This window comes from Cervus canadensis, chromosome 4 (genome assembly GCF_019320065.1).
Source record: "Cervus canadensis isolate Bull #8, Minnesota chromosome 4, ASM1932006v1, whole genome shotgun sequence".
NCBI classification, from domain to species: Eukaryota; Metazoa; Chordata; class Mammalia; order Artiodactyla; family Cervidae; genus Cervus; species Cervus canadensis.
The window spans coordinates 85838214-85851688 of NC_057389.1; the positions used below are offsets into that span (position 1 = coordinate 85838214).

At 61.5% G+C, this 13475-nt stretch overlaps 1 protein-coding gene across 8 annotated transcripts in view; it reads right to left on the minus strand.

The window, feature by feature from the left end:
• Window positions 1-382: 382 nt before the first annotated feature.
• The window catches only part of DOT1L (DOT1 like histone lysine methyltransferase), a 51944-nt gene continuing 38851 nt past the window's right edge, over window positions 383-13475 (minus strand). For 4 of the 8 annotated variants that reach the window (XM_043466057.1, XM_043466055.1, XM_043466053.1 and 1 more), the window contains 10 exons: window positions 13042-13167; window positions 11951-12417; window positions 11495-11627; window positions 11049-11195; window positions 9850-9979; window positions 8819-9396; window positions 8525-8730; window positions 6485-6549; window positions 5194-6108; window positions 3932-4534 (listed from right to left, as the gene is read on the minus strand). In XM_043466057.1, coding sequence (XP_043321992.1) covers window positions 3948-4534; window positions 5194-6108; window positions 6485-6549; window positions 8525-8730; window positions 8819-9396; window positions 9850-9979; window positions 11049-11195; window positions 11495-11627; window positions 11951-12417; window positions 13042-13167 — 3354 coding nt within the window. In that variant the 3' untranslated portion in view covers window positions 3932-3947. Of the gene's footprint in view, window positions 2743-3931; window positions 4535-4944; window positions 5076-5193; window positions 6109-6484; window positions 6550-8524; window positions 8731-8818; window positions 9397-9849; window positions 9980-11048; window positions 11196-11494; window positions 11628-11950; window positions 12418-13041; window positions 13168-13475 lie in introns of those variants that run through there. The other 4 variants (XM_043466058.1, XM_043466059.1, XM_043466060.1 and 1 more) reach the window with 4 other exon arrangements.

Genomic DNA, 13475 nt, shown 5'->3' on the forward strand with positions numbered 1-13475 from the left:
GGAAGGGCAAGGGGGGGCTGGGACCCAGCCTACGGGGCTTCTGGCGCTCACAGGCCCCCGTCTGAGTGCCAGCAGGACCTCAGGAAGGGTTTGTTGGTGGCGTTGTCACTAAGTAGTCTAGGAAGGCTAAAAGGAGGCTGCCCTGGGTGGTCCTGACCTGGTCATAGTTGTCAGCCCTCAAGCAGGGGCTGGGCCTCTGAGACCGGGTGAGGGGAAGTTGTAACTTGTCTGTCGGTCACGGTGCCTGTCTTCAGGAGCAGGTGGGCCTCTACTGGGAGCGGCCATCCTCCCTGCCTGGGGACGGTGAGCACGGCCCTGGGCCCTATGCACTCCAGGACCTTGCTGTGTCATCACCAGGAAGAAACACTGCTGCCAGACTAGGTTCAAGTGAAAACAGGTATTTTATTACAGCGTCTAGAGATGGATATGCAGTGCAGTGGGGTTCCCTTGGGAAGCGAGGGGAGTTAGCGCCCCAACTGAAACACAGGCTACCAAAACGACAAAGCAAAGCCCATCTGCATTACAAACCAAGGTGTGACAGAGCGAGCGTGGATGGATGTGTGAGTGAGAACAAACAGTCCTACAGTGGACGGGCAGGATAAATAATGGGGGAATCTTAAATAGGTCACGATTTGACTTGTAGCTAAATGGAGGGCTGTGTCCCCTGACCAGAGGGTGTCTTCATTGTTAGGGTTTCCTGAGCAAAGCGACCGTAGCCATCGGACTTCCTGGAGTGGAGTGGAGCGCCCGGGTCAACAGCAGCAGCGGGGCTCCTCCCCACGCCCAACACCCTGGCGCCCCCTCCTTCCTGTGGCAGCGGCTCCCAGGCCCAGGCAAGGGGCTGGGGCAGGATGGTGGGTGTGGAGAGGCCAAGCTGGCCCCGCTGTGGGGCAGGCCCTGTGCACGTGTCTGTCCCTGTAGCTTGGAGGGCAGACAAGGCATGGTGGCCCGCAAGCCATGCAGTGTTTGTGTACAGTGTCATTTGTTCAGATGGGGCTCCTCAGGCAGCCCCGCAGCTTTCTGTTGGGGGTGGGGAGCCTCTTGAAGAGGGGTGGGGGGCAGGGGGCAGGACAGCACCATCACACACCCACCAGGAGCACCGACCTGGGGTGGAGGGGGCAGGGCAGGGCTCGTGGTCACAGGAGGTGGGCTCCATCTCCAGCTTCAACTGCTGCTCTGAGCAGTGCAGAAGTGGCCAGAGGTGGGACACTGTCCTGCTCTGACCCTGTGGCCTGTATCTCGCGGGGCCTCCATCTGCCAGAAAGGCTGGCTCCAGACTCACCCCAGGAATGAGGAGGCGGGCTGGGGCTCAGCTACCATACTGATCCTCGGGGACAGCAGAGGGCCCCACTCTGCAGGGGTGGGTGGTGGTGGCCAGGCTGGGGAAGGCTCAGGTTAGATCCCTATGTGGAGGCCCACCTCCTGCTCTCCTTGGGGGGGTGCCACCTGGTGGTGGGGGCGGTGAGCACCTGAGGACAGGGCTCTGAATGCCCACCTTGGGGTCTGGGCCCCCTGCCAGCACCTTTGGCCAACATTGGCCCTTCCAGGGAGGCACACAGACAACACCGCTGCACCAAGGACCCAGCACAGTCACAGACGCTGTGCAGAGGACAGAGCCCCACCCACCACCTCGGAGCCTCAGGGACCAGCACTCCTGCCCTGCCACCCCACCACATCCCTCCCGCAGCACTACTGTGGCTGCTGGGGGCGGGAGCGCGGGGGGAGAGTGTCACTCCAGCTGCGGGGTGGTGGGTGGGCAGGCCAGCTGTGCCCTGGGCCAGCACCTCTGTGCACTTGAATAAACAGCAAGGTTTCCCCTCACTTTTCTTTCTTCCTTTTTCTCTTTAGTTTACTGTGTATTCATCATACAGTCTAAAAATAAATGAAGTCAAGTCTATGAAATTTATAAATTTTCATCACATCTCTATAAAATACTGTCACCTGTCAGCGTGACTCCCCTGTAGACACACCAGGCACCCACGACTAACCACCCCCGTCCCCAGCTACCACCGGCACTAACCCTCCCTGGGCAGCCGTGGCACGGGACCGGACGAGCAGAGACGTACAAAAGTAAATGCACTTGTCACACGGCGGGTTCCAGACCCTCCTCGCGAGCACCACTCAAACGGGTCCCCTCATCGAGGCACCCCGCTGCAGCCTGGCTGCGCGGCCACCATTCCTATGCCAAAGGCGTGATGTGGACCCAGGAGCCGAGCGAGGCCGTTCACAGTGCGAGGCGGGGCAGGCCTCCACCTGGAGCTGGGGCCTTTGGTATAGGAAGAGCGTTAGATAAACAGGGCGGGCACAGGGCCTGGCGTCGGCATTGGTCAACCCCGAGAGTCAGCACCAAGAGCGTGGAGGCCGGCCTGCGACGAGATAGCACCGGGCGGCTGGCGGTCCCCGCTGCGGCCAGTCCTCGGGCGGATGGACGTCTTTACATAGATCCTTTCACATATAGTATCTACATCTCTCAATAGGTTGCCTTTACGGCTTCGGTGGAATAAAATAAGTCAAAGTTGTTTATACTTTTTAAAAAACGATAAATACTTTATCTAAAACTATGGACAGTACAGGCTGGAGCTGGGCCCCAGCGAGCCGTCTCCGCAGGTCTGCGCGGCGCTGATTCACAGTAGAGCCTGTTCTCTGGCCTCCATCCGTCCTCGCCGTCCCGTGGGGGGCCCCGCGCCGCCGGCCCAGCCCGCCCTTGCATAGTCTCGCGGTTGAGGTAGAAATCCTAGTTACCTGCGGACACGCGTGGGAAGAAAGGCGGCACAGCATTAGCCCCTCGCCCACACGGCCCGGCGCTGCCCCAAGTCGGGAGCCAGAGCCGCCGACGGACAGACGGACCGACAGACGACGCACGTGGTGGCCATAGGACCCTGAGCCACACCCTAGGCCCGTCCCCAGGTCCCCTGTCGGGCAGTGCTCCCAGAGGCCTGTGAACAGCCTGGCAAGCCTACGTGCCCCTGGGAGAGACTGGCCCAGGCAGCAGGGGAAGCAGTGTCCACCATGGGCCTGACCTGGCCTCCATGTGCTCAGCTGCCCTCTCTAGCTCCTCTGATGGCCGGCGGCCGCTGCACGCTGAGCAGCCCCACCTTCTGAGTTTTTCCAACTACCAAGGCACAGCCCCGGCCCTAGGCCTCAAGTAAGGCTGTCTGCAGACCCTGACCAGGAGGCCGTTGGACTCCAGCGGCTGCCCATTCGTTTCCACTTAAACACACGACACACAGGTGAGGACATAGGCAGATCCTGAGCCCAGCCCTGAAGCCCCATTTCTGCTCCAGACCTCACCCTGGGGATGTGGGTGCGGCACTGGGAGTGGCCGGGCCTCAGTCATACGACAGAACACTGCCCACCCACCAGGCCTTCCTTCCTGTGGCTGGTGCCACATTCACCTGCCGCCCCTAGGCCCCCACGGCAGCCCCTTTAGCTAAGGAGCCCACCAGATGACCATGCTCTGAAGGCCTGCAGTGCACCAGGGGCCTTAAATGCATAGAGTTTTCCTAAAACACTATGAGGCGCATTCAAGCACTGGGTGACAGGCCTGAGCACACAAAAGGCACCGCTGAGCTTCTCCATGGCCCCCATGGCCCCACACGGGAGCTGCCCGGGCCCCCAGCGGCCACACCCAAGCCCAGGGTGGTGGCAAGCTTAGGCTGGGGTCAACAGGGAGGACACCAGCTTGGTCCTGCTCCTCCTGGTGCTCTCCCTGGGAGACCTAGGGTGCGGGGCCGCAGGCAGTGGGACCAGCCATGCCCTGGTTCCCTTGCTGCCCTGGCTCTCTGCCTTCACGCCTCCTAGCCTCCTGGTCGTGGGAGCACAGCCTTGGCCCCGTGACCTTCCAGGAGCCCCGCCGGCCCACCTGTTCTCTGCAAAGGGAAGCACGGCCACCTAGTCGGGCTCTAGCCTTACCTTACAGAATACGAACTGCTAGCTAAGCAAGGTCTTTATTGCGGCTTAACCCCCGCAAGGCGCGCGGCATACGGAGGCGGCATGCCAAGGGAAACCCACACGGCGGGCGGCCCCGTGGAGCTGGCCTGTGGGTTCACGGGCGTGGCCTGGGCCTGGGCCAGGGCCAGCCCAGGCAGGGGCTGGTGGTGCACCGTCAAGGAGGGGCGGGACACCTTGTGTGGGAGGGAGGCGAGCTTGATGGACAGAGAGGCGTTAGCAGGCGGCAGAGAGGCAGCAGAAGAGGCGGGTAAGAAAGCTTGGTTAGCAGGGAGGGATGCGAGGTTCTGCAGAAGCACGGGCTCAGAGTTAGCTGGGAGCAGCGCAGGGGGAGAAGGCAAGGTGGTGTTAGGATGGGGGGGTGCATGGAGGGCGGGCTGCCCCGGAGGGGGCTGGCCCAGGTGCGGAGGGGGTGGGGGCGGCCTCGGCTCCGCAGAGGACGGGGCCTGAAAGGAAGAGGCCGGGGGGCTGGCCACCGCCTGCAGCGGGGTTAAGCTCAGCGTGGTGCTGCCACATGCAGCCCCACTGCCGAAACTGGCTCCAAACGGATGGGCGGAGGCGGGAGGCACCGCGTGGTTAAAGACACCTGCAAACAGGAGAGAAAAACTCAGCTTCAACAGGCGGGCACCTCCAGCTGAGCCAAGAGCAGCGCGCGGAGGAGGAAGCGACGGCAGCTGCAGCTCCGCGTGCGGGCACAAGTGCAGCGAAGCGCAGGCAGTGGGAGCGTGGGCGGGCCCACCGCCAGGCCCTGGAACCGTACCCCACCCCACCCCACCTTGGTGCCAAGCGAGCCGGGAGCCTGTGGCTCCCCGCACTCTGCTCCACCCTGCATGCACACGGGCGGCGGGCACCACAGCCCCTCGCTCTGTCCCAGTGCCGGCCGCATCGGACCTTCCGGGTGAGCTCACGGGAGGAAGGAGAGCCTGGTCACGGTGCCAGTCCCTCTAAGAATCAGAGGGCACGGTCAGACCAGAGAGCCCGGCACAGCCGACTCACGCCCGAGTGCTCTGCCCACACGACCGTCACGGCTGCGTTTCGTGAAAAGGAACGAGGTGGCGGGCGCAAAGTGGACCCAAAGGGACACGCGGGCACAGCCTCTCCCCCCTCAGGGGGCCCTGGAAGGGAACCTGCAAACAGCGGTGGTTAAACCCAACAGTCCGGGTGGGCGGCAGAGACAATGTGCGGCCCACAGCTCGCCCCCCAGCGGGTCCTGTGGGACCGAGTGGCCAGGAGGGCACTGCCTACCTCCAACTGCGCCGCCGGCCACCCCGGAGGAGAAGCTGCCCATGGCGTGCGAGTTGGTCAGTCTGGTGGCGGCGGTCGAGACGTGAACCAGGCCGGCGGCGGGCACGGAGCTGAACAGGGACTGCAGCACAGACGGGCCCAGGTTGGCCTGTAGCGACATGGGGCCCAGCGCAAACTGTGGCCCGGGGGCAAAGGTGCCCAGGAAGGGGCGGTGGGTCTGCACGGACGGGGCTGCGCCACCTGCCGAGGATGCCGCTGGGGCAAGACCTGGGCCACTGAGGAGGCCTGCAGGGGGTGCGGCGGCGGCGGCCATGAACAGGTTGTGGCCGTTCTTGACATCGGGCTCGCGCTCACGACCCTTGCCGGCCTTGCTATGCGCTGTTGAGGCCTTGTCTGGGGGTCCGCACGTGGGAAGGCCCCCCTCGCCTTTCGGGCCCAGTCCGTCCAGCTGCCGCTTGTTCGCAAAGGGGCCAGACTCTGCGGCGCCACCCTCCTTGCCCCGTGGGCCGGGGAAGCTCAGGGGGGCACCCAGGCCAGCTGCCTCGGGGGCCTTGTGGGAGAGAGAAGCACCATCACTGAAGCTGTGTAAACTGAGGTCAGCTGCTAGGCCCCCGCCCAGGGCGAAGCTGCTGGCAGGAAGGCTACTGGGGCTCAGCCCGCCCGCCCCCGGCAGTGTGCCCGGGAAGCTCTTCCTGGAGTGGGTGGCCAGCTTGGCATCGGCCGCACTGGGCTCCTCCAGGCCGGGCCGGAAAGCGAACAGGGAGTTGTGGCTCAGAGCGGAGGCAGCCTGCAGTGGGCTGTCGGCTGCCTTGGCCAGGCCCAGGTCGGAGATGGGCGAGAAGGTGGACTTCCACTTGCTGCTGTTGACTGGCTCGCTGGCCAGCGGTGCCTTCCTTCCCGTTAGGCTGCCACCTGCTGGGAGAGGCAATGGCTGAGGCCTGGGCGGTGGGGCTGGGTAAGACGCCGCGGATCTCAGACCACCGCCTGCTCAGAGTGCCTCCACACAGAAAAGGCCCTTTGGAGAAGGGCCTGGCAAGGATGGGGCTGCCAGAGAAGCTGAGGGCAGAGGGCTGCTCAGCAGGAGGAAAGGCGTGTTGACAGGGAGGACTACATGTACCTGAGTAACCAGGTGGCACCAAGAGTGCCCCACGCATCACAGGGAAAGGGGCGGGGGAGGTGTGTACTCAGCACAGCCCAGGACAATTCTGGAAGCCCCGTGGGGTCCTCAGGGGCCAGGCAGCAAGCCTAGCATGGGTGCCAAGGACTCAAATGTTGTGCACACTGAACTCACCATTTTCCAAGGTTTTTGGTGGAGACTTGCTTTCTAAGGAGATTGTTGCAATTTTTCTCTCAATTCTACCAGAAAAAGAAAAAGAGGATGAGTGTTTGCCATCCGCGTGCACACCAGAGTGCTGTGTGTGTACACTGAATTGCCCAGGCGAGCTGTGAGCCAGGGATGTCTGACCTGCGCTCAGGGCCCCCGATGCCGGCTGTGGCAGGGGGAATCGGCTGAGCGTGGGCCCCGGCAGCAGAGGAGGAATGCCGCTTCCCAACACACAGACACATGCAGGAGCCCCAGGCAGGACTGGCCCTGAGAGGAACGGGCTCTTGAGCCACAAGACTGTGTCGTCCGCGGAGGGGGATGACATGGTGCTGAGCACATAATGATCCCCCCAGCAAGTTGCAACCGGTGACATAATGGTGTGGCTTCACACGTAAGGATTCTTAGGGGCCGTCCCAAAGGACCATGACCTCCAGAGACACAACTCCCAAAATAATCCAGTATTTTCACAATGTAATGTTTGTATGTGGAAGAATGAACTCAGACAACACCGGGAACAGCCGACTAAAGAAACACCACAAATCATGGTGCATGGGGCCTGTTCAGAACATAGCACTCCTGTGCCTCAGTGGACACCAGCACCACAGTGACCACACACCGAGGATCGGAGGACACAGCTGCAGGCCCCTACCTGGTGAGGGGTCACATGTGAGAACAAATAAAGAGCTCTCAGGACTTAGCAGCATAACCCGAATCACGCACGGGCCGTGATGTGACATCTCTCCAAGGAAGAGATGAGACATGGAGTGCCGCTGGCCCCTGGGGAGAAGAGGTCGGAACCAAGAGGACACCACCACACACCCATAGAGACAGAGCTGCTGCATGGAACACAGACCCAGAAGATGACACATGAGGGCGAGGACGAGGAGAAACTGGCGCCCCGCGCATAGCTGGCAGGAGTGAGATGGGGCAGCCACTGTGGGAAGTCGGAAGGATCCTTAAAAGTTAAGCACAGACTCATCACATGATCCAGCAAATTCCACACCTAGGGCCTGTGTGAGCTAATCACTGTTGTGTCCAACTTTTTGTGACCCCACCCCATGGACTAGCCCGCCAAGTTCCTCTGTCCATGGGATTCTCCTGGCAAGAATACTGGAGTGGGTTGCTATGCCCTCCCCCAGGGTATCTTCCCAGTCCAGGGACTGAACCCATATCTCTTATGTTTCCTGCACTGGGAGACAGGTTCTTTACCACTAGTGCCACAAACAATAAACACGCTTTCAAATAAAACCGCACATACCAACATCCAGACCAGCATGATTCACAGTAGCTAAAAACAAAGCAACCCAAGCATCCATGATGGGTAAACACAACGTGGTCCATCAACACCGTGGAATATGATGCAGCTTTAAAAAAGGAGGTTCTGACACCTGCTACAACCTGGATGAGCCTTGAGGACATGATGCTCAGTAAGAGAAGCAGACACAGAAAGACACACTCTATCTGATTTCACTCACAGGAGGTCCTAGAGGAGTCAGAGCCACAGAGACAGGAAGTAGATGGTGGGGCCAGGGGCTGGGGGAGGGGCTGGGGAATCTTTCTGAGGTGATGAAATTGCCCTAAAATTGAGAGTGGTGATGTTTGCACAACCCCAAGAATACATCAGAAACCCTTGCTTGCACATTTTAAGCAGGTGGTATATTATGTGAGTTACACCTAACACAGCCACTGTCAAAGGGAAAAAGAAGGGGAAAAAAAGCCTTGATCCCCATCAGGTGAGTGGACCGGAGCCTGCGCACCTGCTTCCAGCTCTCCCACCCGCTGCCCGCCCTCCTCTCTGCCGACACGTGACACCTGCACGTGGGCTGCAGGCTCGGGCTCAGCTTCGCCCCACACATAGGCAGCGAGGTGCTCTCAAAAGCCTTGGGCCCTTGCGGGCTGTTTCTCACAGTTAAACCATCCCAGATGTGCCCTGAGAGAGGACACAGCTGCAGGTCAGCGTGAAGACCTGCAGTCAGGACCTGCCCCCCCTCACCGCAGCCCACTCGCCTGGCACTGCCGGGCTCATCCTCAGAGCCTGGCTCCTCATCCGAGGTCAGCGGGGAGTAGTGGGCGCCATTGGTCTGGCTCAGGGGCTTCTCCTTCTTGAGCACGGGTGGTTGGTCGTTGTCCTGGTAGGGGACGGGTGAGCTCTTTAGGGAGCTCTCAGGGGACGAGATGGCTGTGATCTCCAGGGGCTGGTTGATGTTGCTGACCTGAGGGCCGGGCACATGCATGAGCTCCAGCAGGCCCAGCATGCGCCTGCATCAGCCACCCAGCCCCAGCACGCTGCTCCCGCCTCACCATGGAGTTGAGGTTCAGGGGGGACCCTGAAGACTGCGTGAAAAGCCCAGCAACAGATGGCAAGGCCCGGCGCTTGGGGGACACACTCGAGCTCAGGCTGGGGGTCCCCGCTGATGCCCGCTTCCTCCGGCCCCGCTTGCGGCTGTCTGGCCCATGGCCCTGGCCACCATCCCCGCGGGCACCCGAAGGCAGAGGGCTGTGTTTGCTGGAAGGTGACTGCTTGGCGCTGCTGGCGCCTGCCGAGATGGTGAAGACGATCCTCCTCTTGGCTTCGCTCTCAGGGTCTGAGAAGCTGGCCTCACAGGGCAGGTCCCCTTTGCCAGAGTCAGGAAGCGGGCCCAGGGCGCCTAGCCGGGGGCTGGCGGAGAGCTGGGGGGCCGGTGAGGCCGAGCCACAGGCACGTGGCTGCGTCAGCAGGGGCGGGTGCTGCGGGGTGGAGCTGCGGGACCCCACGGTGGCAAAGAGGCTTCCAGAGCTGGAGGACTCGTCCAGGGCTGGGGGCTCGGTTCCAGGGCCGAGGGGTGCCGGGCTGCCCGCTAGGGCCCCACTGATGGCCACCGAGCCGGTGTATGCATATCCTGCGGAGGACACATGAGGTGGTGGCTCAGCTCTCTGCCTGCTTGGCACCCCTGGGCCTTCACTGTGCCCTCCTCCCCACTTCTGGGCCTGCGACAGTCGGGGGCCTGGAGCCCATGCACATGCTGAGTGGACCCTGGGCACCGCCAGCAGAGATGCCCGCCCCACACAAGAGCAGCGGCGTTGAGATGAGTGCTGGAGCTGCCTGCTTCACATCAGCGACAGGGACCATCTAGGCGGCAGGCCCCCAAGTACACAGTTGGCCCCACACAGAAGCCCCATCAGATCTCCCAGAGGACCAGACCCTGCCAACAGGGCCAGCACAGGCCCTGGCCGAGCATGGCTGTCTGACACAAGCCGGGCGGGACCCCAGTGTGCGTGCAGCTGAGGATGGCCCTGATGTGGCTCAGACCCTGAGGCTGGAGGGGCCAGGCCTGGCCTCTGGGAACCCTCACCTGTGGGAGCCAGGGCGAGGCTCTTGCTCCCGGAAGCACTGCCCCCGGTACCATGGGCGTTAGCAGCCACCTGCTTCTCCAGCGTGGATGACGACTCTCGGGCCGGCGGCCCAGGGCTGGGTGTGCTTCTCTGCAAAAAGAAGGCGCACACTGTCAGCCAAGCCAGGCACACACCCAGCTGGGCACATGCCACAGGACGTCCCCATGGCCCGAGGCAGCAAGCCCAGAAGGGCGACAGCCACGCAGGTGAGCCTGGCAGTCAGCCACCAGAAGGCTTTCACAAGGTGAGGTGCAGATGTCTGACCTCAGCTCTAAATGGCTGGGACAGCAGTGAGGGCGGTGGTCATGACCTGATCTAGCAACTCCACTCCTAGGTGAAGCCAGATAGAAACAACTGTCCACACAATACTCGCTCACACACGTCCACAGCAGTGTGATTTACAACAGCCCCAAAGTGCATACAACCCAAATGACCATCCACAGAGGATAAACACGTGTGTCCCTCCACACCTGGACCATCCCTCAGCCACAAAAAGGAGAGAAGCCCTGACACTCGCTCCCATGTGGATGAACCCTCAGGACACGACGCTCAGTGAGAGAGGCAGACACAGAAGGACACACAGTATGTGATTCCACGGACGGGAAATGTCCTGAACAGGCCAAACCACAGACAGAGTGGGGTACTGACTGTCAGGGGCTGGGGAGAGGGTAGAGGGGTGATGCAGATGGGGATGGGCTTCCTCTTGGGGCACAGAACGTTCTAAAGCAGAGCTGGCTGCAAGACTGGTGAACACACTGAAGACCCCTGCGCTGAACACCTTAGATGGATGAGTTCTGTGTGAATGACACCTCCATAAACACAAAGCCCAGCCTGCTCTACACAAAGTGTAACTCCCAAGTGCATGCGTGTGAGGGAGAACGCAAGTGTGGACTCGGAGGACAGGGCAGCTTCTACAGAACCAGGAATCTCTCTCCACTCGCACTGTCACCAGGCACACTCAGATCTAAGGGTAAAGTTGGAAACCTTACTGGGAATCGGTGCTCTCTTTTTCTCAGGTGTTGCAGCACGCTGAAGGTGTAACTGCGAGTAACTGAACAGAAAGTGACTGGGCCTCGCGGAGAAAGGACAGGCCTGTGGCTCTGCCTGTGCATGCACACGAGGCCTGGGGCAGCAGGCTTGGGCCAAGGGCTGCACTCACCGCCTTCTCGGCGCGGCTGGGCAGCACCACGCTGGCCAGAGGGATGCTGACGGGCAGCTTGCTGGGCTGCACGGTGCTCAGCGGGATGCTGACGGGCAGGCTGGTGATGGCCTCCCCACTGCTGGCGTAGGCACGCTCCTTCACACCCTGCCGACCAGGACAGTGGCCTCGGGCACTGCCCCGGGGACACCGGGAATTCCAACCATCCCCCACCCCAACCCATTCTCCCAACTGGCCAGACCCACCAGTCAGCAGCCTCCACCCATGGCGGGCCCACCCTGCTGCTCAACCACCCTCTCCTCCCATCCCCAGGGACTGAGCTCTCTCCCAGCCTCACCTGAGGGCAAGGGTACAGTCGGGTGGCCATGCTGCCCCCTCCTGCAGGACCTCCTTCGAGAATCCCCTCCCCACCCAGGGCCACAGATGCTCTCGGAGAGCAGCCTCACCTTCTCGGGGCCCTTCTCTCCCATCTGTAAAGCCGTGGGGGATGAAGGTCGGGGGTCTTGTGGGCTCAGCTTGATGCCGTTGGTGATGCCAGGGCTCTGGTAAGGGAGCCCGTTCTCCTTGGCATGCTCGGCTCTAGAAACAAGGCGTGTCCTCCGTCACTCTTTGGGGAGCCCCCCACGGCTGCAGCTTTGTGTTCAGAGCTGACAGCCCTGGCCTGGCAAACCCCCAATTCTCTTCCATTTTTTTTTTTCCCCCAATTATTTTTATTAGTTGGAGGCTAATTACTGTACAATATTGTAGTGGTTTCTGCCATATATTGACATGAATCAGCCATGAATTTACATGTGTTCCGCATCCTGAACCCCCCTCCCACCCCTGATTCTCTTCCAAACTGATGATCTCCAGCTCAGAAGACCCGCGGGGCCTCCAAGCCCCTGACGCCAGCCTGCACTCACCGTGGGTGCAGCTCACTAGCAGCTGCCTTGCCGCTGGCCGCGTGGTCCTGGCTCAGATGGCGCCGCAGCACCAGCTTGGCAGGGGATAGCCTGGTGTAGTCAGGCAGGGCCAGCCCAGACAGCTTCTCCAGTCGTGGCCGGCCACTGTGGCTGGGGGTGCAGGGCACGACCTCCTGGTCTAGTGGGGAGGCCAGGTACTGGGGGGTGTTCTGCTTGGGCGAGGGCCGACCCAGTGCGCTGCAGAGCTCATAGCCGGCCGCGTGGCCATTCATGGAGAGCTCGGGGCTCAAGCTGCTGAAGGGCGGCAGGGAGAAGCGGGCGCAGTCCAGCTCTAAGTGCAGCCGGCCAGGCTCGGCCTCTGGCTTTCCACGAAGCTGCAGGGTCAGCGCCTCATCAGGTGGCACACAGGACTTGAGCTGCAGCAACTCCTGCTGCCGTTGGCTCTTCTCTAGCTCCACAATGCTGATCTGTGGGATGAGTGGGGGGGAGTCAGGCCTGTCCAGCCCCAAGCCCAGCACCCCGCCAGCCAGGACCATCCAGGAGAGAGAGGGGGACGTGGCTGGAGAGCTGACAGATGAATGAGCATCAGAGTGGGGCGCAGGTGCACAGAGGTGGTAAGGAGCCCAGGCTCCGTGGCCACCATGGCGACTGCCAGGGTAAGATATCAGGATAGCAGCTGTCCTGGGTGGGCCAGGGCTCAAGGAACTGTATGTTTGGCTTTTCCCCACAATAAACAGGCTGCTTCTTGATTTTCAATTACAGAGGAAGGTCAGAACCCAGAGCGTTCCCTCCTGAGAACCCTCCCGCAGGCCCCACCACACACAGGCTTGGGCAATAAACCTCGTTTCTGTGACATATGGGCTATGACTCAGCAGAAAGCTGCTCTGGGGAGGTGTGTGCTCGGGACACATCCTCAAAGGGATCTCAGTGGACACCAGTTCACCATGAGTGCTCTGTGGTCAGAGATCCCTCAAAAAATTCCCAGGATCTGGTGCTGGGAGATGCAGTCGAGGGGAAGGCGTCTCTGCAGGTGGGCCAGGGAGTGGGGATGGGGGCAATGAAGGAGGTTCCAATCCCCAGCCCAGCCTTACCTGCAGCTCCAGGCAGTGCCTCTGCTTCTCTGAGATCTGGCTCTTCAGGGCCTGCTTCTCCTTCAGCAGATTCTCCAGGGACAGCGTGGACCAGTCCAGCTTCAGCTCCTCACACCGTGCCTTGAGCTGTGGGGAGGGTGTTGGGCTGTGAGCCCTGGCGGGCAGCCCCCACCCAGGTATGCACAGCTGGGGGAGGTTGGGAGGGGCTCTGGTGGACGGTTCCTACCCAGGTGTGCCTGCAGTGGGAGATTGGGAGGAGCCCCTGTGTACACAGCTGGGGCACGGAGGAGCAGGAGTTGCCCAACCCCAAGCCCGCACCCTCAAAGCACAGAGCAGAGCTGCTTCTGGAGGCGGGGCTGAGGAGATGGGTCCCCAGGAAGGACACCCTGCAGGAGCAAGTGAGGGACATCTAGGAGAGGAGACAGGGCACTCCC